The 24,765-nt window shown below is 29.5% G+C and overlaps 1 protein-coding gene across 1 annotated transcript in view; it reads right to left on the reverse strand.

The window, feature by feature from the left end:
* Nucleotides 1-24,765, reverse strand: part of LOC142324840 (nephrin-like) — a gene marked incomplete at its 5' end in the record, with an annotated part of 931,197 nt that overhangs the window by 288,489 nt on the left and 617,943 nt on the right. The window contains one exon of the mRNA XM_075365877.1: nucleotides 6,842-7,045. Coding sequence (XP_075221992.1) covers nucleotides 6,842-7,045 — 204 coding nt within the window. The remainder of the gene's footprint in view (nucleotides 1-6,841; nucleotides 7,046-24,765) is intronic.

A 24,765-nucleotide genomic window follows, 5' to 3' on the forward strand; every position in this document is an offset into this window, starting at 1 on the left:
GCATTCCCGATTGACTAAGAACTTTATTTGCAGTAGCTAAGCACTTGTCTTCAATATTTATCAATGCTTCGTTGTAAATGCCTTCTGTAAATTCCATGGTCATATTGGTATTTTCTAGGCGTACTCTATGCAAAATATCCTCACCCATATTCGATCGATATCTTTCCCATAACTTTGTGGGAGATGAAGGGAAGCAAGCGGTCAATATAATTCCGAATAATGCGCGAATTTGGTTTGAATGTGCAGTGTTGCACGCGTCATTAATATATATATATCCCACTGTTGGTCGTTTTCTAATAAATTCAGAGCTTGGTGAAAGGCGCAGTTCAATCACGACACGATCACACAAAAGTACCTCGATTAAAGTGAATATTTAATTCTGATTGTATAATAATCTGAATCAGAGGGAAGTGGATACGTTTTTTTTTTTTTTTTGTTAATATACAATGTAATTGGGAACAGGTATTGTTTCACATGTGACTGCGGTTGTCGTTAGCTAGTATGGCGAGTGTTCCCCTCGCTTCCGCCAGATGGCGCGGTCACTGGTACACAGCTGACCTTTAAAAAAACTTTTCTCGCGGTCGTGGGTATGTGACTGATGCGAAAAAAAAGATTACAATCTTTGATGCGGGTTATATATCGTGCTAAAATTTGAGCTCAATCGGTGCAGGACATTTTGAGTTTTTGAAGAGTACACAAACGAACTTAACATTTTTATATATAAAGATCTGTGGGCTGCGAAAAAAAGCCCTTAAGTCGTGCGAAAAAACACATCATTTTAAATGCTTACAAAAGCAGAGTAATGCTTACAAATTACAGAATAATCAAACGGCGTTGATTTCAGATGTTAATAAACTGCTAACATAAGTAGAAGTTGTGCTGCTTCAGTGTACAACGTGATTCTTGAGTATGAATCTACTAATGAATTACGGTCTCCAAAGAAAACAAAACCCCGTAGGTCAATTGATAAAAAGTGAGATTTTGATAAAAACGCGATCCGTAAAAAAATTACACGAATTTGAATTATTTAGAAATAGTTTAGCGGTGTATAATGTCCTTTGGAAGAGAATTCGGTTATTGTCTTCGACAACTTCTTATCATTAAACAAAAAGAATTCCAGCCGTGTTATAGAAAAACTATTATATCAAATGTGGGTTAGTTCAAAAGGAATAATTTTTGAAAAGGTTTAAGTTAATGTTCAATCATTGCAAAGGGTTTCGCGTATTAAAAGTAATTGTAGTCCGTATAAAATTGGTTTGACACACAACGCCATATTGGTAAGTCGTGTTTTTATTCGGCTCCTAACAAATATGTTTACCGGCCTCCGTGGCGCGAGTGGTAACGTCTCGGACTTTAATGCGGTGGTTCCGAGTTGGAATCCCAGTCAGGTATGGCATTTTCATACACTATAAATCATTCATATCATCACCAACTGCGGTTGTCCTTCTTGGTATATTTTATTTTTGGTTTGGTGCATAACGGTGGTTTCGGAGGTTAGAAAAAACAAAAAAAAAAACGAATACTTAGTTGTGTGGTTTCATTGTTACTATTTGTGAATTTTGTTCTTTGCTTTTAAATAGCAAAGAAGGCTAAATGACCAAAAAACGATTGTTTGGTCATATATATGTAAAAAAATAACCTAACAAAGGATTTTTTGGTCATTTTGTAGGGATATTATTTTCTGTGTATTTGGTTATTTCGACTTTTTTTGTTTGCATAGTCTTAAGTCTATCTGGGCTATAAGAAAGTTGGTTGTTTTAATTTATTTACTGTAAGTCATCCTTCTTGGTGGCTTTTCTTTTTGTTTTGGTTTTTTTAATAAAATACAGATGTTTTAGCTGTTAAATATAATTCAAAGAAATTTGTTACTTAATCAGTTTTGATTTTGTTTACATTCGCCACGGCCATACGGGCTCTTTGTGATTGGTCGTTGTGTTTGACAGCGGCCATCTTGCATTGATCTGATTGGTTTTCCTTTGTTTACATTTCCAAATTAAAAATGTACAAATTAAAAACAGATAGATAGATTTATTAAAAATAGATGAAAACGATCATTGATGCGGGTTATATATCGTGCTAAAATATGAGCTCAATTGGTGCAGAACATTTTGAATTTTTGAAGCCGTACACAAACGAACTTAAAATTTATTTATATATATATATATATATATATATATATACTCGTATATGTCGTGAAACTACATACTTATACTTGTATATTGTTTACTAATTTGTAATAATTTATTTTTAGGGGATTTCCAAAGAATCTTTAAAGGTCGTTATTGCGCCTGGTCACATTTTCTATGTGGGTGTCTTGGCGGGGGGGACCAACTTTTCTTTACGTTTTGAGTTTCCTGAACATGATTCTACATTGTGTAAATATATAAATATGAATGTGTGTATAAGACATTTTCATCTGTTCTACTGGACGGAAATCTAAACTGATTTCGACGAAATTTGGTTGCATGATGCAAACCTATCGGTAATAGAGCCCTATTGATTTTCAAAAAAATCGGTTCACAGGAACCGGGGTTAGAGGAAAAAAATCTGGGTTTTGGGTACATTTTCAAGGTTTTCGTGTTATAACTTGAAGGGTGACATGTTAAATTGCCAAAATTAGATTTTTGCGAGCGCCACCATGTACGAGCTAGTTTCACAAATATACCAAAACATAAAGTTTGTAGCCCAAATCAGATTTTTGACATATTTGAAGACCAAATCAAATTTATACGAGAACCACTAGGGGCAAGCTAGTTTTTTAAATAGTATTTTAGTTTTGAAATAATCCAAAATGTGATCTGTTATGCAGAAAAATGGGCTGGTGTCCTAAAAATAATTTTTAAGTTTTAATCGTTCTGGACCAATTTAAACCTTTTATTTTTTGTAAGTACGGCCCTAAAAGTGCGCAACTCCAAAACAAATTACGGGTAACAGTATCAGAATGAGTTATTGCCAGTGTTAAGCAACTGATGCAATAACAACTCAACAGCTATCTGAAAAGGAAGAAGAAAATTTGATAGTAACATAACATGAAATACATAAGAACACAGAAAGCTAGCGAAAACACGGAAAATAATATTATTTTCAAAAATTATTACAACAGTGCAACATCCTTTCTTTCGTAACTGAAACCGAAAATCCGCTCTTCTGACGCACTGCAATAGAGTTTTTTAAACTTATTTTTATTTAAATTTTGATACTAAAATTAAGTATACCAACAAACAATTTTAAATAGTAAAATAAGAATTATATCTAATACGTAATTAACCAACGCTTTTTAGTAGTGAAACGTAGTTAACAAGAAAAGAAACACAAAGAGATTAATGGCAGATCTGTGAAATTTAATACTGCGAATGAATAATGAAAATTTGGTGGGTCCGTAACATTTGAAATGAATATCTTATAGTATCTGTTAATTTTGGAAATAATAAATAGTTCCCTAAGTTGTATCACAGAAATTATATATAAAAAACTTTTAAATTAATAAAAGAATATTTCTTAAAAATATAATTTAAATTGACTATGATTTACATAATAATTTAATTTATTGTAATATAAAATAACCAACAACCAACGGCAAACTGTTAAGGAAGAAAAATGACAATATTCCATAAGGGAATTATTAGTGATCAGGATCAGGAAGAAAGAAAATTAGAACTAAATTTTATTTAAACAAATAATAATAATAATAACGATAAAAATTAACAATAAAAATTTAGCATTTTTTTTTAATACAAGTATCATCAACAGAGAACTATCATTAAAGTAGACGACTGTTATAATAGTTTACAAGTATATCCACTTGTATTCACTGTAAGTAATTTAAGTAAGTATGCGCACAACGATATATAGAGATAAGAATTTTAATCTCCTTAGAATGTTTGCGACTGCTTATCATTGTGTCTTGTTTGCCAAATGTCATGAAATGTAATGGGATGGGACAGAAAGGTAGATGAAAAGGGGGGATAGTGAGGAATTTGATGTCGGAGGGAGAGTGTGGATAAACAGTGAGATATAGAAGAGGAGTGTAAGGGAGACAGACTAGAGGTAAATTAGAGGAAGTGCATGTATTGAATAATAATGTACGGAGACTATAAGGGAAGGGGTGGTTAGAATATACAGAAGGTGGTGACATCGGTATTCTGCATGGCTTTATCAGCAGAATACCTCTAGTATACAGCGTCCTGTCTTCAACCCCATTTGGAATACAACGTGCACGCGAAAAATGTTAAAATAATAAAAATTACTTATGTTATAAATTGATTTATTATTTTATTAATTAAAAGTAGTAAATAGAAATCTACAATTACTTATGGAGGACTAAATTTATAAGAAACTAATAATGTCATGATGTTTATTAATATCTGTTTATTTTCGATTGCGAAATGAAACGAACACAAACTAATGTTGATAAACGAATAGTTAATATTTAGGCGTAAAACAAAAAGTTCGACAACTGATTAAATTGTGATATTTAAATATGGAGATACCAAATAATCTTGCGATAATTTTACATCAACTACAAGCATCATAAACTAAAGTAAAATTAATTTAAAAATGAATAGAACTTTATTGAATCTAACGAATTACCGCTCAAGTTATGGATTACATATTATTATATCGCATCCTTTGTTGTGTGTCACTATAATATAGATATGTTTAAACAACAATTAAAAAAATCCCTTTCGGCACGGCGGAAGGCGGACGTAGATTTCACCGGTGCTAAGTAGGGGATAAAAAATATTTCCTCCTTAAAGGGAAGAAAAACTTCAAATTTACTCACTACGACAATGGTTGCATGTGAAAAAGTTTTGCATGTTTAGCAAAGGATAAGCTTCACCTTCTTACAATTCCAGCAATATTTTGGTCATTTCTTGCCGTAAAGATTGGTCATATCAAAAATTGTTTCAGACAAAAGTTTTAGGTAATGTTTAGAGGACTACTAATGACCACTTTAAACCGATTCGATACTGTGCCTATTAAGGGACGTATGATTTTTTTGTCTTCGAAACCCCATTTTTTCCACCCCCTGGGCCAATGGTTGGTGATATCCAAAGACTTTACTTAGATACGTTTTAGGCCGTAATCCAAAAAAATAATAGGAACTTTAAACGAGTTCAGTATTTTACTTAATAAGAAAGTTATAGCGATATTTTGTTTTTTTCGAAAAAGCCCCATCCCCATGGTCCGATTGGTATCGGGGGTGGAAATGGTATTTCCACTCCCATGGTCAGATTTTTCCCATTAACGAACTCGACCGAAATTTTGGGTCGTTATATTTTATGTATCAATTTGAAAGTGATTGGCACAAAATTACGGCAGTTACCAAGTCCACAAGAAAGTGATATATATATATATATATATATATATATATATATATACATTTTACTTAATATATGAAATATATATATATAAACTTTTGAACTGACGATGGTTTTGGGGTCTGGAAGATGTGAAAATCGAAGATATGTCGAAATTTTCCGGAATTCGAACCATAATACCCATTACAATAGGTAGCTTTCTTATGAAATCTACCTAATAAATAACACTAATAATTAAAAAAAGTGTTTATTTCATAAATTTGACTTGGTAGTATTTGTTTGGTAGAGTAAGAAGCAGATACAATTTATCAAAACCAATTTCAGTAGTTTCAAATTAAATTTAAAATCTGGGATTTCTAATACATTCAGAAATATGGTAATTATGTATGTTATTACATAAAAAAAAAAATATATATATTTTTTTTACAATTTGTCGGTAATTAACACATGTTAGCTTTCGCGTGATAAAAAATAAATGCGAATTTTTTTTGTAATTTAATTAAGAATACCATTATCCACAAATTATCTATAAAATACTACAAAATTCATGATCATCCATCAGTAATTGTGGGCGTAGTCCTGTTGTTGCTGGTGTAAATAAATAAACAACTTGTACACTTAATTTAAGTAAATTTCTTTTCTGTGTTTTTTTAAAAAAATATTTAAGAATAAATGACTCAAGAAGACCAGGGTCATTCTCAAATCCACAGCATTTATTTTGGAGTAGAAAAATTCAGTTTGTATAGTTAGTTTTTTTCTCTTTTTACACCGATCTTTTATTGTGTGCGGTAAATTTTCTTCATTCTCTATTACAAAGTAATTTCGATAGTTTAGGGTTAGCATTATATGTATACCTAAATAAAATTAGTACAAAATATCTGTAGGTATAGACTTACACAAAACTGAAATTTATTTATGTGAATATATGTATCATGTATCGTAGTCGACTTTTTGAAGAAAAGTACGGTTTACTTTCAGTCGCATGGTGGTAGCAGGGGGTAAAAATAAGTTTTCTTTATATTTTAAGGTATGAGAAGTACGAAAATACCATTCACTTGAATTGGGTTTCCTTATATATATAAGCCTCTAGTATAAAATTTTGAACCTTCAAAATCATCAAAAATATTGGATCAATTTCATTGAAATTTAGACATGTTGTAGTAATGAATCTAAAGTTGTGTATATAAAATTGGTTGAATAGTTTTTGAGTTACTTTTAATTTAAGGTCGAAAAGATCTGAGCAGGGCAAGTTAGAAGCGTGGTTCGTTATTTTTTTTAAAGCTTCGAATCGATTCAGTAAGCTTCAGTAAGAATTTATAATTCTGAGGAGGTATCCTCCCTTTTTTATATATTACAGAAAAGTTAAGTACAACGATATCCTGATTCTGTTGAAAAAAAAAACATATGCTAGAGGGATAAATAAAGAACAAAATTATGTTCAGATAAAAAAAGACAACAAATGGTTAAACGTGTAATAAATAATAGATAAAAAAATAGATTAATAAAATGAGTGTACTTACAATGCATTTCAACAGATATTTTGGCTGATACAGGTTGACTGATGTTATTATTTGATGCAGTACACGTGTAGACGGCATGTAAATCGTCTCTTTTTAAATCTCTTACAATCAGCTGGTTATGTTTCGTATCAGGAGATGTTCTGATATCAAATGATTCTACTTGACTACCATCACGCCACCATTTTACATCAGGCGGTGGTTTACCTGAAAATAATTAAATAGAATAAATAATTTTGTACAAAATAAATATAATTTTATTTGGGTTAATCTTCAAAATAAACATGGAAAAAATAATTTTGAAACTAAGAAAAAAAATTAAATATCAAAGTAAAAAGAAAACAGATGTAATAAATTTTATAAAACTGAAATTTAAATAAAAAAATCCGACTTTTTATTTTAATTTCAAACTTTTTCCACATCTCGCTAAGATGGATAGAATATTTATTTAATATCTGTACATAAAAGAATGATCCATCATTCTAAGCAGGTGGATATATTTCCAAGCGCATAAGTTTTTGTAACAGAGTGCTTAACTACACGGCGCAATGGATAGCCAACGTCATGAAGGTTAAAAAAAAAAATAGCACTAAAAAAGATGGATGGTCTATTCTTTACATCTGATAGGTTTTTCTCATTAAGAATAATGATTTCTTGTTATATTTTAGCTACATTTTCTTTAGAAAAATTACAATATCAAAATTCATAAAATTTTAAATTACTTTTATCCAGATTAAAGGAAAAATAAATAGTTAAATATTCATATAAAATCACGTTATATAAGTGACAAATTATAATGAGACTAATAAGAAATAAAATTAACAATAAAAAAGCGTTACTTTTTAACATAGTACTAAAAATTATAAAATATTGTATTTTAAATAATAAAATGCTCGCAAAAATGTTGCTGAGAATGTTGAAATTTCCAAATAACTTAAAATTTAACTACCTTGCAAAGAAAAAAAACCAAAATTATTTTAATTTACAACATCGCTAATTTTTTTCGTCAGATAAGAAGTAGTAAAATTGTTGTAGATAAGTTGTTATAAAAATTATATTTTCATTTTATATATATTCATCACTTTGTTAAGGTACTTAAACCTACAGTAGAGTAATATATAGATAAAAAGTTACAAATTAGAATACTGTTTTGTACCAGAAGAACAAAAATATTATGCAAAAAAATATTTCAAAGTTAACTTTCTACTTTGATAAAGGTTTAACATTTCTACTAGCTAACTCATAAAAAAAAAAACAAAAAAAAGCATATACATTATATATATATATATATATATATATATATATATATGTTTTTTATGTGTATGTGTATGTATATATATATATATACATACACATACAGAATGTTAACAAAGTATTGATACCCCTAAAATTTTCGAATAGTTATACATAGAAAGGCTTTAGCTAATGCTCCTACCTCAAACCGATGTATATTTCAGTATGAGAAAACTACTTAGTGTGAACTATAGATTTTGAAACTACTCGTACTATGAAGAATATTAAATGGCTACCATTTTGGTTAGAATAGACATAATCTGAAATTTTTTTAATATTAATTTTGTTTTTCAATGCTCCTAAAATGATATGTCATAACTCTATCCTTTCACATTAACGTTTTGATTATTAACCCCTTTGAATAATTGTTTAATCACGGATGTTTTGAATTGCGTATTATGACAGTTCAAACTATCAATTTTTTCTGGCCTTCTAACACATTTTGCTGCTCCATTATGTTTAAATTTAATGCAGACCCAGTTTTCTCAAGCTTTGCACAGGTTAATTACATGAAATAAAGGTACCCGCCCATCACGAAATATTGAATTCGATGGCGAAGTAACCTTCGTACAGCTATCACAGTGTCACCATTTTTATTAAACGATTTAATACAGAAAGTACGATTTAGACCTAACCACCATTACATGTTTAGTAAAGGAGTTAAATGACTGATAATCGCCCGTGATTGCACGGGTGGACAGTGGTGATGAAGTAGGGGGACTCTCGAGCCCCTGAGCTAAAAGACTAAGTCCCGGCGGGGTCGTCCCACCGGGGGTGTCCCCGTTAGAGCGAAGCACAAAGGACCGAGTCCCGATTGCAGGGTGATGGAGGCCGGGAATGGCATAGCCGGGCCTGGAATTTCCCTCGTCTGGCGACTAGAGGCAAAGGCACCTCCCGAAACTGTGTTCATGCTTAATTGGGGGTCTGGTTCCGGGAGGCAGGAAAAAATGACTGATAATATATCATCAGTGCTCTCAACCAAAAATGAAATGAGTAACCAAGCTTTTAAATTTTCCTGCTTTTAAATTTCCACCGACATATATATATATATATATATATATATATATATATAAAGGTTGGTGAGCCTAAAGAGTCAGAGTTACATTAATTTTCAAATTTACATATTAAGTGTAAGAAATTGAAATAAAATTATCCGTAACAAAATGTCTGGAGATGGTGTTAAACATTATCTCATATCATAGCTATTAGCTTTGATAAGCAATAATGTGATTAAGGCAAACTACGCTTAATTTCTATTTTAGCGAAATTAAAGGGCCTTTGCGTTTAAAAAAAAAACATGAAATACAGTAGTATAGTATTAAAAGTTGATTATGAATGACAAATATTTGCAAAAAAAAGCAGCGAGTATAAACATTTGTGAGATAATTTTGATGTACTGTAACTTCATTCTGCAAGTATTTTATTCGTAAAATTTTGTTGTATCATACCTTGATCAACGAAAAATAAATCATTTTTGAAAACTTTTTTGTTCTTTTTTTTTCTATACGTACTTGTACTTTTAAATCTTTTGTATTAACTGTTTTTTTTTAATTTGAATTCAAATAAGTTAAGAAAATGTAAAGGATTAATGAATACCATAAAAAATTATTCAAACTTTTCTAATTTACACTTCACTGGTTATAACTGCTAGTGTTTCTAAAACAGACTTAGCGTGTGATGAAATTTATCAGATTCATAAAAACAATACAAAGATTTAAAAAAAAAGTAATCTATTAAACCTCACAGTTGATGAAAATTTAATCTTCCGATATCTCAGAGAACAGTCTTGCGTAGATGGATTAAAAAGATACATAACAGATCTCAAAATAAAAATAATTTTTTAAAAGCAGTGGTTATTATAATCTTGAATGCATTTTTATTGTTTTTTTTTTGCAAAGTGAAAGTCTTAACAATAATCCGGAAAGATCTAGGAAATAGACGAGATAACAACAGCAATAGAAGAATGAAACCAACGCGATTTAATTCGGGCGTGGTAGAATAAGACTAAAATTCTTGTAAGAACAAACGAATAAAAGATAGGAGAAACACAATGCGCCGGAAAATTTTTTTAACCTTATAAAGTTTTAGTAATATGTAAATCAAAATATTACGTTACATTTCTTACTTTTATTCCAAAAATTAAAATTTTTTATACACAAATATACAATTTTAGTACATAAAAGATATATAAATTTTCATAAATTGACATTATAATTTAATGTGTGGTAGCTATATATATTATTTTAATACTCATATTTTTTTGCATCAGTGTTTCATTAAATGTATATATATTTACACAGAATTTTACGCAAATAGGTATGTGCTATTTTTAAAAAAAAAATTAAATCTTTTTTAAAAATACAATCATGTTATAGAAATTGAAAACATCGCTGAAGGCCATAGAATATTTGCAAAAAAAAACCATTAAATTAAGTCTACTGACTATAAAAACAGTTTAACATAACCTAAAATACCAGGCTATTTGAAAATAAACTAAATATAAAGTGTACGGTTCGAACACCGATCGGGTATGGCATTTTCATACACTACAAAATTACCATTTCATCTCATCCTCTGAAGCAAAATTCCTAACGGTGGTCCCGGAGTCTAATATATATACATAAAGGTAGCAAAAAAAAACGTGGTATTTATTGATGTGACACGAGACACTTTATTTAATTAAATTTATGATAGCCTGGATGTATGAAGCTATCATTTTTTTATATTAGATCAGCTAGGTGGGTGTATGCGTTGACTGTATACCCTCCAAAAAAAGTAGATAAACACGATTGATATTTTATATTTTGAAAAAAATTCATGTCAAGTAGTTGTTAGATTGAACATTTTTTGTTTGATTATTGATTCATATACTTTGAAGTCTCTAAACATCTAATTCAGCTTTTTTAAAATCGGAACCAGTAAGCAGTTGAATTCCTAGTTTATTTAATGAAACAGTAAGCCAGAGATGTTAATTAGAATTCAGTAACAGAATGGTGTCCGAAATATAGCATCGAGAAACCGTTAATATGAAACATAACTCGTTTGGCAGGTTTCAATAAATTTTATGCTACTGAGATACAAAATTGAAGAAAGTTTTGGTCAGAATAATTTAATTAATGATTTTTCATCTAACAAACAGATTTTTAAAGCCCATTTTTATTTCCTTGTACGAAGTAAAGGAAGAATTGTGATCGCGAAAAATTTCGGTTTTTAGATTTCAACGGGAATATCCATTTTGACTAGTTTCAGCGTGACGTCTATACGTACATACGAATGTATCTCGCATAACTCAAAAACGATTACCCGTAGGATATTGAAATTTTGGATTTAGAACTGTTGTAACATCTAGTTGTGAACTTCCCCTTTTGATTGCAATCGACTGAACCAAAAGTGCTCAAAAAAGCCCAAATTCAAAAGATTTTGGATTTGGACTTTTTCTTAACTGCAGTAATAAGCTCTCATTGTGAGCTTTTCATTGATATATGTTAAGTGGAACTTATTTTCATTGGTTCCAGAGTTATAGCCAAATAAAATTTTATTTAATGAAATATTTGGATCTTACAAGGGGAAGGCACATCGGTTCAAATCAGACATCATTTCCTTTTTTAAAGTTTTTTTTTTTTTAATTAAAATATATTAATTTATTAATAATTATTAACCTGTGATTGTAATAAAAATGTTTTACGATAAATAATAATTCAATAATATCAATACAAAAAAATTATGAAAATGTATCAGAAGTTAATGAAATAAAATTTTACGTACGTTTCATTAAAAAAAAAGTGAATATGTAATTTAATATGCGTACAAGGAAGTCATCTAGTATCCACATCCGATTTTTATTTTAGAATACTCAGTGTATTAAATGGAAAAAAAAAACATGATAAGTTACTTATTCTGTCAGAAATAAAATAATATTTGCTAACTAGTAAAATGTGTACCAGTAATTGATTTGAAACAAATTTTCTTTCTTTTTTTTATCTTTAAATTTTTGGGTGTACTTTTCTCTAAACTCATTTGAACTGATTATTGTTCTAGAAAGATTAAAACTCATTAACATTTCCATTTTAAAAATCTTAATTGAAAACAGGGATTGTTCTATTTTTACACTAATAATTAAAAGTTACGATAAATAAAATCAAAAGAGAGAATGGTATTGGAAAGAATTAAGATGATTTCATTTTATGATTAAAAACATTTTGTTCCAATCGTTCTAATTCCAAGGGTTTAGAATATTTAGAAGTAAAATATTGAATTGACCCTTAAAATACAATAAAAAAGTTATTTTATTTACGACATTGTAATTTTAGCTGAGCTTTTATGTTATTGTTACTATTGTTTACATTTTAATGTTACTATACAATAAAATCTACAAGGATAAAGCGATTGTGTAATTGTTAGATATATTTCTTATCGGTAGTAGTCTAAGTGAAAATTACAAAGCAGTGGTATCACAGAGATTTTTTTTGTCGCCTATTGTATTCAGTCGCATTTTCCGGTCCAATAAAGAAAGTCTAGAGTGGTTTAAAAGTGCAGTAGATTTTTGTTAGGAGGTAATTGCGTTTTCACGAAGTAAAATGTTTGCAGTAGCGTAAATTCGTTGGTGAGCGATTTTAATGATACACATTTATAAAGTGAACCACAATTTTAATTCAATCCGGTCTTGTTAAACTCTGTAAATTGACTCCGTTTTTTAGTTTTATTTTATTTTATTTTTTAGCCCGCTACTGTAGTGTAAGATTGAATTTCAATAGGTTAGGTTAGGGGTACCCGGTTGTTTTCTTTTCAAATCACGTGCTGGCCAGTGTCCGCCATATTGATTCTATAATAAAGCTACAACCTACACGTGGGGGATTGGGGCGGTCAGTGGGGGAACGGGGAGTCGGTAGTGGAGACATTGCATATTCATGGCCGCCCTACTACGCCTAGCCGGGTAGCCAGGTGACCTCCACCAACCCTTTAATCTTCTTCCCATCCTACCTCTTTCCTCATTCTCTTGGAATATCCTCTTCGTCTCGGTTCCCACTTCCAACGCTATCCACTTTATCTAACTCATACGTCATACTGCATACCTGAATCCTGTCATTCTTTAACATTACCATCGCTTACCCAGTGTCGGTACATTATAGTAAAATATTACCATAAAAATCGCGTAAATTGCCAAAATAGAATTTAAAAAGAATCTACTTTTTACATCCCTGCGTAATTTTATTCACTTACGTAGTTAAAATGATAGAATATATATTTTCTCCCTGTTTTTACATTATTTTAGACGTTTATCTTTTTTCTTTTTATCAGTAAGAATAGGCAGAAGCCCAATTACATTTACGTTTCTATTTTGATGAATTAAGAAATGAATTTGTAGCGTTTGAAAAATACACAAAGTTCTACCGGAATTAAATTTTAGACAAAAGTAAAAAAAATATGACTGACTCGAAGATTGGTGGAATTTTAATTTTTAGTTTTCCCCTTTTAAAGTCTGACAAAAAAAATTATTGAAACAAAAATAAGCAAAAAAATTGAGAAATTTCTAATGTCGTTTGTTACCTCAACAATAAATTTAAAATAATAAAAGTAAAACAAAAACTTAAAAAAAAACCGAAAACAAAAGAATAGGAGTTAGAATAGTCGAAAAAAACCTTTTATACTAAAAAAAAACGAATATATATCAACTAAAAAAAAATGTATTCAAATTTTAATCAATTCAATTTATAACTTAAAGTTTGTCTACCATTATTAATTATTTATTTTTTCAAAATATAAACGCATGCATTTTTGAAATAATGTATACATATGTTTTATAAATACAGGATGGTTGTTTGTTAGAGATCATTTCACGGTTAAGTAACAAAATGACCATTCTTTCATACGGATTTTAAATGAACGCTGATTTAATAATACATAAATTCTATTAAATTAAAAACCAGGAATAATTGCTATTGTCTTCAAATAAAAAAATATTAATTAATTTACTTGATCTGTGTTGCGTTTCGTAAATACTGTAAGAGAATAGGCCATACAACAATACAACAATATACCATACTAACTTTGGATGTAATATGAGAGGTGAGAAGATTTCCCCCCGCCCAAAATATATAAAACATTGGGCTAAATAACAATATCCAGATAAAAGTTAGCAATAAAATATTTGAATAAATGTAAGTTATAAAAAATATTCATGAAATTATTTCAAACACATTAGAAAAATATTAAATAAATTTGGATTACATTTGATAAATATTTAATAAATTTATTATTATTTTAAGTAACTCTAAGAATACTTTAAGATTTAAGTACTTTCTATAAGCTAAGAACGATTCAGGCCATGCTCTCAGTTAGGATGTATGAACATAATTCTATTTTTAAAGCCGCGTCACGTTGTTTAAGAAATTTTAAGTAATATTTCTTTATGACAGTTATATAAAATTTGTTAAGACTCTAAAAATAACTATGAAATATTAGTAACATTATTATAAAGCAGTGTTAAAAGTACAAAGATGTTATTCATCACTTGTCGATAAAAATCAAAAGACTCTAATAACATTTATTATATAACATTCCTATAGAGCGCTTATGGTCATCTAGCAATGTTATATGTTACTCCTGATGTAATCGTGCTGGTTTGAAATAGTTAAGTGTATGCTGTATTTCGGCGTTGTCAGTTCTTGCCCGTTTTGTTTTGTACAATTTGAAAACGTATGAAGCAGGATAAAGTTGAAGTCTAAAACGAACTTTTCAAAGTAGAACCGGTTCTCTAGGATCCCACTTGTTTTAATTACATCTAAAAAATGAGTCGTGGAATAAAATACCTCGGCAAATGATGACATCAAAAACCGAGGTACAGAAAAAAACAAGTACTCTAATCATCTACTTTCAAGGAATTGATTTCACCGTCTTGTGTGGTGTGAGTGTGTATGTATGTATGTTTTACACTCTCATACAATAACAATGTATACAATAATAATGTATTTTGAGTATTTTGACGCTAAAGATGCACTACGACCTTAATTATAAACCTTACAAATTACCAAGAATAAGTAAATTTATTGATATTTGGCAACACAGAACCGCTGCATTGACAAAACCTGAATCGATGTCTTTCTATTGCTTATGTCTTATGTCTTGCTTATGTCTTATGTCAACCATATCGGACATTCTCGCGGCTTCGCGAGAAGTTCCGATTTGTGTGGAACATTCTGGAACGTCTGCGCAAATGTGTATAAATGTTGCACCTAATTCAATTCAAGCCAGTCTCAGTAGAGTCGATCTTTCCATCGCTATCGAATCTATTGTGAACGTGTATGTTGTAATTTGCGTGTTAGTTTAAATTCACGGTATTAAATATTCTCAGCAGTAGATTTATACAGAATCATGGATAAATTCTTAAGAGGGCGTAAGCGAGCATTAAACTATAGTGAAGTACCAAGTGTACAGATGAGCGTGGTTCCAAAGATAATTCAACAAAATATTCTCAAGAATACTTAAATTTTGGGTTTACCAATACTGAAATAAACGAAGAAGAAAAGCCCCTGTGTGTTATTCATTCAAAAATTTTGTCAGCAGACAGCATGAAACCTAGTAAACTTAAACAACATTTGGAAACGCTTCTTAGTGAGTACGTTAACAAACTCCGAGAATTCTTGGAATTAAAATTAAATTCATATGAAAATCAAACATAATTTAAAAAAAAAATCTGATGTGGACATCACATAACTTCCTTGCACACCTATTAAATTATACATACACATTTTTAAAAGAACATAAAATGTTATTTTACTAATAACTTCTGATTTTTTTCATATTTCTTTTTTATTGTATTAGTGATAATAATTTATTGTAATTTTTTTTTTAGAATAAATAATAATTATTAATAAATCAATATATTTAAATTAAAACAAAAAATGTTAAATAAAATAAAAAGGAAATGAAGACTGATTCGAACAGATGTGCCTTCCCCTTATAGATCTAAATATTTCATTAATCAAAATTTAATTTGGCTATAACTCTGGAACCAATGAAATTAAGTACCACTTATGATATATCGGTAAAAATCTCTTAATGAGGGTTTATTATAGCAATTAAGAAAAAGTCCAAAATCAAAATTATTTTGGAGTTTGTGTATTTTTGGACACTTTTTGTTTCAGTCCATTGCAATCTAAAGGGAAGTTGCCCAACTAGATGTTACAACTACGTACAGATCACGCCAAACCTAGTCAAAAATGGATTCAGGTATGGTCAAAATGGATATTTCCGTTGAAATCTGAATACCGAAATTCTTCGCGATCACAATACTTTTATTACTTCGTACAAGGAAGTAAAAACTTTGTGAATGAAAAAGCTTTTACTCTTACAAAGTTTCATATAAAATAGCCTGATGCAAAAAGCTTCACACTATTGGCAAGAGCTTATTTCGCCAGCTGCAAATAAGATTATAGAAACTATGTTCAGAGATAATTTTGGCAAAATTTGCAGTCCATACTTCTATCAAATGATACTGTTGCTCGTCGAATTGGTGTTACAGCTGAAGATGTACAGCATCGGCTTTCCGGGAACTTGTGTGACAAACTGTGTTCAATTCAGCTTAATGAGGCAACAGACAGCAATAAACATGCTCGTTTCATTTTCTATCGCGTGAAACATTTTTGAGTTTATGAATTAAGAAATGAAATCGTCATTTTTATAGAAGAGGAAAACCAACCGGAAGCCGAGGAGTTTTGAGATGGTTTATTTGTGATGGAATTGAGCGACATATTCCAGAAATTAAATACCTTGAACCTTCAACTCCAAGGAGCAAATACACATATATTGGATACAAGTGATAAATTTAATGATTTTTGTAGAAAACTTGAATTGTGAAGCAGAAATTTAAAGTAAAAAACCTAGATAATATTTGAAAATGTGAATGAATGTGTTAAAATTTACTAGGTTAAAGAACATGTGAAAGTTGTTTTTGTAACCATTGAAAATCATTTATCCATGCTGGCAAAGAATTTTAAAAAGTATTTCTTGCTGAAAACGACTTGGTAGCAAGTTCGGGATCAACTTTAAGTGAGTTAGGGATCCATTTCAAAATGCTCCTGTCGGACTCTTAACTGTGGAAGAAGAAATCATCATAGACTTCACGTCAAGTGGCGAAATCAAAAGACAATTTAGTAATAAATCACTCTTTGAAATTTGGGCATGGTTGGATAATGAGTTTTCTGCACTGAAAACAAGAGCATTTTGTATACTATTACCATTTTCAACACTCTACCTTTGCGAAACTGGTTTTTCTGCCGGTGGCTGCCTTGAAGAAAAATATAGATTTCACCTAAATACAGAAGTAGAACTTAAGAATGTCATTCTAATATTAAAGCATCCTTCGAAAAACTTTGCTTTGCAAGACAGGACCGAAGGAGTTACTAATAATTATTAAACTTGTTTTACATTTAGTATTGATACGTTAGTTATTAAATACATTGTGCAGTATTGATTCAATCCTATTTGTAAATGTATTATTTCATTGAAAATGTGTATTTTATTATTTATTATGTCGGAATGTATTTTATTTTGCTTTCCTTTCAGTAAGTTAATAAATTATTAAAATATTATTTTCTTTTCGATATGCTTGCGCTTCCCATTTAAGTTTATCACGTCCCCCTAGGTGGGTGCGCCCACAGGTTGAGAAACGCTTATTGTGTTAAACTATCATCCGCCGCTCTGAGGAACAAATATTTTGTCTGTTTAAATAATTAGTAATTAAAAAATATATTCAACGAAATAATGGAACATTGATTAATCATTTAGTAAATCAATCAGGCCTTTACATACTTTTGGAACGAATTAAGGTATGGCAATAACTTTGAACATTTTGAAAAGTAACTGAATCTCAAATACGAATCTCCAGACATTAAAAATTGTAATTTAGAGTAATTTTTTCTCCTACAGGAATAATATCCTAAAAAAGAGTTCTTTTATATTTTTTATTTTTGTACCTGATTTTATTACTTGAATATTTAAGTAAAACCTGGTCATTCCTTATTTTTTACACTCTCGTCACGTACAATTTCATCGCTTAAAGGCGTTCCAATCTTCCATCTTACATTTTAAATAATATAAAAATCACTACTATTACATCTTGTCTTATCGATAGAGACAGCCACACCCAATACCACCACTTCTTTCTTTCTTTAGCTAAAATAATATAAGCCGCTACCGCGAGTACAGCTTCTTCACTGGTCGACATTTTGAACATTACTATAGTCGTAGGCCGGACTTGCCAAGCATTTCTTCTCTGCAGCCTGTTATGTTACAAATTTTTTATATAAACTTTTTGTTATATGAAGCTTTCGGATGTTGCGTAACAATGTTATCTAGAATTTGCTAATTAATATTTGCTACATTTTATATAATGTAAACGCGACATAATACATACTGACATTTTGTAAATGAATGAATAAATGATTTAATAATAATATGATTTTGTCCCAGGACTGCTATTCCGTTATTAGATTTTATTTTAATTTATTTTATTTACCAGAAGGATTAAACAACCAGCCATGAATATTATACACTCTCGACTGCGTCATGGTCTTTAATTTAATAATTTAAAGAACATTAATACAATATTGATGTAATTAATTAATCAATTCTGTTTATAATTTCTTTATACACGTTTAGGAACAACTGATATACTATTACAACGAGAAATAGAAACCACATCATTTGGAACTAATAAAGTAATTTCAAATAATTACTTTTTAATTTCAAATAATTACTTTTCCACCAGTAATATAGCTAGACTACCCCAATTATGTCTGTTTTCAACCTATCATGAGCAATCCTGTTTATTCAAGATCCTTGCGACTAGTATCCAGTATCCGAGAGTTCTAAACAAAATAAAAATATGACGGAGGGGGAGCTAACTTAAATGTTTATTCATTTTATTGCAATTGGAAAAATATCCTTGTTTCAATAATTATAATTTATCGGAATATTCCAGGAAAGGTATAACAGAAAAAGCCTGAGCAGCATAACAAATAAATTCTTTAGGTACTGATACAACATCAACATTTAATTTTATTATTTTCATTCCATCTTGCCAGATGGTACTATACGAATTAAATTTAAGGCTCTACCATGTTACTTTGATTCGGGAGATTAAGGATATTAATCAGATTTGACCATGAAACACTGGAATTGAATAAAATTGGCTGTATTATATATAGTACTGGATTCTCTTTTTTAGTTTTTAGACAGGATACGGTTTTATTTTACAGGATATGTAAATTTCCAAATACATGAAACTGGTCGCAGAAAATTCCCGTGGACTTCGAAGTACTTAAGATTGGTGTTTGCTATTCGGTATCTGGACCGATATTATTTAAAAATACCATGAAAACTGAGTGTTCATTTGAGTATGTGTATGAAATGAATCTTGCTATAAGCAAAAGACTCATTTCGTATCTTAACGAATTTGTGTTTCAACTGACCTCCTGATAAACTCATGTATTCCAGATTTTAACAAGATAAACAGCTTTTGTAGTTTACCTTCTAGGCTAGCTGAAAGGAAAGTTTTACAAAAAAAAAAAAAAACAATGTAATTTTAGAGAATTAAAAACACTATTCAATGCGAGATTGCCAGGCATAAAAAGAATCTAGGAAGGTGTTTCTTAACAAAACACTGAGTTCGGAAATATGTGTTGTTGCTAAGGGAGGATATATCGAACACACTATTCAAATTTTTACGCCAGAAATTTCATTAATACATGTTTAAGAAGACTATTTTTTTAGGCTATGCTGCTTGTTTCATATCAGTTAAAACTAACCGTAATTTAAAAAAAAAAAAAAAATTAATAATAAGGTTGATATTATGGCTTTAGATTTTAAAATAAGATAAGAATATAGATTATAAAAATTATGAAACAAAGTAAATGATTAACATTAACTTATAAAAAATTGATTAAATAGAAACTCTATTAGTAAAAACATTCACGTACACGCTAAATTAATCAGCTGCCAAACCAAGTATAGTAGAATCTTCGGGAGGTTTTAATTAGACTACTCTGTATTCTATATATGTATCATCTACATGTTAAGAATAGGTTGATAGTAAGAAGTACATTATCAGTTACGACTAAATCAACAGAAAGTTATGATTTTATTAAAGACCCCTATCCGTATCAGATATATGGAAGATAAAAATAATAATGTGTATATAGTCAAGGGAAGCATATTTAAAACTAAAAATATGTTTAGCTACAAAAGAAGGATTTAAAAAAAAACAAGAGATGAGTATTTTTACGCACCGTTGATATTTCGACAGCTTTAATTTAACCGTGATAACTAAAATCGATGACTATTAATAACTTAATAGATTGAAGTTGTAAAACTTATTTGAATATATTTTCAAAGTTTGATTGGTCTATAATTCAGAACAAGTTTATAAACGTTTGCAGATTCACATATGCAAATTTAATATTAATCTTTATTAAGTAATATTCAAGAATCATTATTAAACTAATTAATATTACTGATGAGAGAAATCATATCAACATTCATTTGTTCCTTTCTCACATATTCAATGCACACATATTATAGGTAAATCGTGAGAGTGATTTAAGAGAAAGAGGGGAAGGAAGAGGAGGAGCAGAGAGAGAGAAAGAAAATAAGATATAAATCCCTTTTCACTCGGAAGTCTGTCTTGACATGTATTAAATTCTCTTTCAGTTATAATTATTTAGATCACCCTTTCACTTGTAATTATTTGAAACATTAAACAAGTTACTCGGTGATACGACGAAGAGCAGAGTAATGGAGCGATAAATCATGTAATTAATCAAACTCTATACACCATGAAAGTTCGCGTTTGTGTACGTATATATATATATATATATATATATATATATATATATATATATATATATATATATCTGTGTGTGTGTACGCGCGCGCGAATCAAAATAACATCACGCTATTAATATAGGCATATACAATTGAGGTACTGATAGATCAACAATAAAACAATTTTACTCATAACTGTTATGTAGTCTAAACGATTCACTCATCATCTGTTGCCATGATCAAAACAAACGGATCCGGGTAAATTTAATTATTACATTAATCTAATTCTAATACATTACACTGACACGGAAGAAAATTACAATACGTAACACAAATTGAGTAATATGTCGAATAAATAAATAAATTGAGTAATTTTATTTATTGTATTTTCTGAGTTATCACTATACAGAATCAGCGGGTAAGATATAATTTTATAGTGTTTTAAAATAAACGGAATAAAATAAACGAATAAATATAGCGGATACTATATTTCATTGTATCCGGTAATTTAGCATAAAAACGGTGTCATAAATTGAGTTATATGTAAAATAGTCAAATAAAGGTGTAAATAAAAGAAATACTTTTCATGAAATTATTTAAAAAAAAAAAAAAAAAATCGAAATATAACTAGTTGGTTATACTCTACTGTATATAAAGTAGTAAGAAATCAACAAACACATAACAGGTAACTGTTTAAATAAAGCCCCATAAAATTTGTTCATGTTTTTTTTTTCAGACAACAAGCTTATTAAATTACATAAAATCGAATGATGATCAAATTACCGGCCCCCCCCCCAAAAAAAAATTATATGAGTATTGTTATAAATAGTCTCAGAAAAAAAAATAACGCTGTATATTACTGGTAAAATTAAGATCCTTCTTTCATAGAAATGAGGGTACCGCACGATACATTCATTCAAACGAAATGTGCATTTCATACTAGGCGATCGCATAGCTATGCGCACCAACGTTACGTAACTCTTCTTACTACCAACGTTTTGTATCTTCACCTCTGGTAGTTTACGTCAAGATGCCAAGCGATAAAATTCCGGTTGTTAGTTACTAGGCTATTTTCTTACCGTACGACTTGTTTTATGTATTTAGATTTTTTTTAATGCAATACCAAAACTTAAATTAATTTTTTCTACAATATATTTTTTTAGTTTTACTAGAAAGAGAATCAGATGTACGCTATTTTTATTATGTTTTTTTTATTTTTATTTTTATAATGTTTATAGTATTTAAAATATGTTTCTATTTGATTCTGTATTTGATTGTATCAGTAAATTTTTCATAAAACGTAACAGTGTCAAGATTTTTTATCAAAACGTTCTCTTCTGAAAATATAAGCTCTCTACTTTATTGGGTTGCTTTAAAAAAACCTCTGGAAATATAAATATAGAAAAAATCCTGGTTCTTTTTTATAGAAGTAATAATAATTTTATTCATAATAATACAGTGATAACTATTATCACTGTATTATGAATTGAATACTAAATATTAGTTGTTTTTTCTGTAGAAACGACTTCAAGTAACTGTCTGTCTACGTAAAACTTAAAGAAATTTCATTCAATTAAGTTCACAATTTATTACATAAGTAAAAACGGAATACTGTTTTTACTTAGGATGTTGAACTGCTTTGAAGTTAGTTAACTGTGATATAATATTAAAATTACGTTTAACACTAAATAAAAAAAGCTGACAACACAGTTGTAGGACTTTCCCGTCACGCGGATTTTTTCTGATGCACGGCTTACACAGATTACTTAATTTAAAATATTTATCATTTTATTTAAATACAATATTTTTTTTTTTTTAATTTAATTCAATGATTCTAACTAAAGCGCGTGGGGATACCGTATTTCATTCGCGCGGGTGTGGTGGAACTAGCGGCCACTTTAAATAAATTTTTACACTTTAAATATTATTCAGTTATTTAATTCTACAGTTTGCTTGTGACATCACAATGCAGCGGACGACAGCAGCAGTAGTCCGGCCGCTAAGCGGAATGTAGGATATGTAACGGTGGGGTGGCTGGGTTAAGACCCCACTTTGATGAGGAACAAATTTGTGCATCCAACGAGATACTAATGTAAAAAACTGCAACGATAAAGACCAAACTGTATTGCCTTCTACAAAGTTTCAAAATTATTACTATTTTTTGGAGTGGAGGTGCAGTTTTGCAAAAATATTTTTACAGAAAAAATGTTTTTTTTTATAATCTTTCATAAAAATATTTTTAGAAAAAATACAACGAAAATCACCCCTTGTTCTGGCTTCTATAACTATTCAAAATTAAAACGATTTTTAGGGGTGGAGGTGAAATTTAGCAAAAAATCTTTTTTTACAAAAGTTATTTATTAATATTTACAAAATTAAAAAAATATATATAACCTCTATTATGCAAAATCTGGAGGCGATTTCGTTTCCCCATCCTGTATCCCCCATGACCATTTGAATTTTAATTTAATAGCATCAATGCCCCTACTAAAGAAATATTGTAGCCAAGTTTGGTGAAAATCGGTCAAGTAGTTTTGGAGATATAATGCGATTTATACGCCAACAAACATACATACATACGTCCCATACGTATGCACCTTGTCGCGGAGATTTCGATGCCATTTTTTGGTTTTCTGGGTTCTTTTCGTTAAGTTCAATTCGTTAAGAGGTCAATTCGTTCATCAGATCTGAAATCAATTCGTTAAGATCCAGTGAAAACCGAATATGCTCAATTTTGATCGATCATCATACTTTCTCTTCTATATAGCTATAACTTCTCTATAGCTGCTATATAGAGGAGAAAGTAAAACTCTATGCATTAACATTAATAAAGATTTAATGTTAATTTATTTCTTAAGCATCAATTAATCTTCACCAAATTTTAAATTTAAATAATAAAATAAATTATTTGGTTTTTTCTGATGCACGACTTATACACAAAACTTTATTAAAAATACAATATTTTTTGTTTGTTTAATTAAATGATTCTAAATAAAGCGTGCAGGTATTTCATTCGCGCGGGTGTGGCGGAACTAGCGACCACTTTAAATAAATTTTTACACTTTAAATATTATAAAGTTATTTAACTCTACAGCTCGCTTGAGACATCACAATACAGCGGTAGATAAGCATCGAATTGGTTTATGCTTTCTTTTCCTATATGAAGATAAATCTATATCGTTAATACACCGGATAAATATTTAAGGCTATTGTAAATTATTATCTCCAGTGCGTCAGAGTGGTAGTATCTCTACTTTTTATCAAGGTTCAGGGTTGGAATTTCAGATAGGTTAGGCATTTTTTATTCGCAACTAAAATCAATTATTATCACAAAAAAAAAGTTATAGTTGGCACGAACCTGTATCTGAATTTTTTATCAGAGGAAATAGATAATTATGTAGAATAATAAATTACTAGGACAGGGTAAAAAATCATCTCTTTTAAATGCATAAAAACTTATAACATTTTTAAGAAAGACATCCTTCAACAGATAAATTACATCGCATTATATTCTGAATAGAAATTAATTTTTAATTCCTTATCTTTTTAATAAATTAATCTGAGATAAAATGTGCAAGTGTTTGTTTTATTACACTTGTGATAAAATACACAATATGTTTTAACACAATGTTAACACACACACACACACACACACACACACACACACACACACACACACACATATTATATATATATATATATATATATATATATATATATATATATATATATATATATATATATATATGGTAATATTCCGAGCTACAAAATTATATTATTAACAATATGGTATTAATATACGTAATAAAAAC

Source organism: Lycorma delicatula, chromosome 5 (genome assembly GCF_047948215.1).
Source record: "Lycorma delicatula isolate Av1 chromosome 5, ASM4794821v1, whole genome shotgun sequence".
Taxonomy (NCBI): domain Eukaryota; kingdom Metazoa; phylum Arthropoda; class Insecta; order Hemiptera; family Fulgoridae; genus Lycorma; species Lycorma delicatula.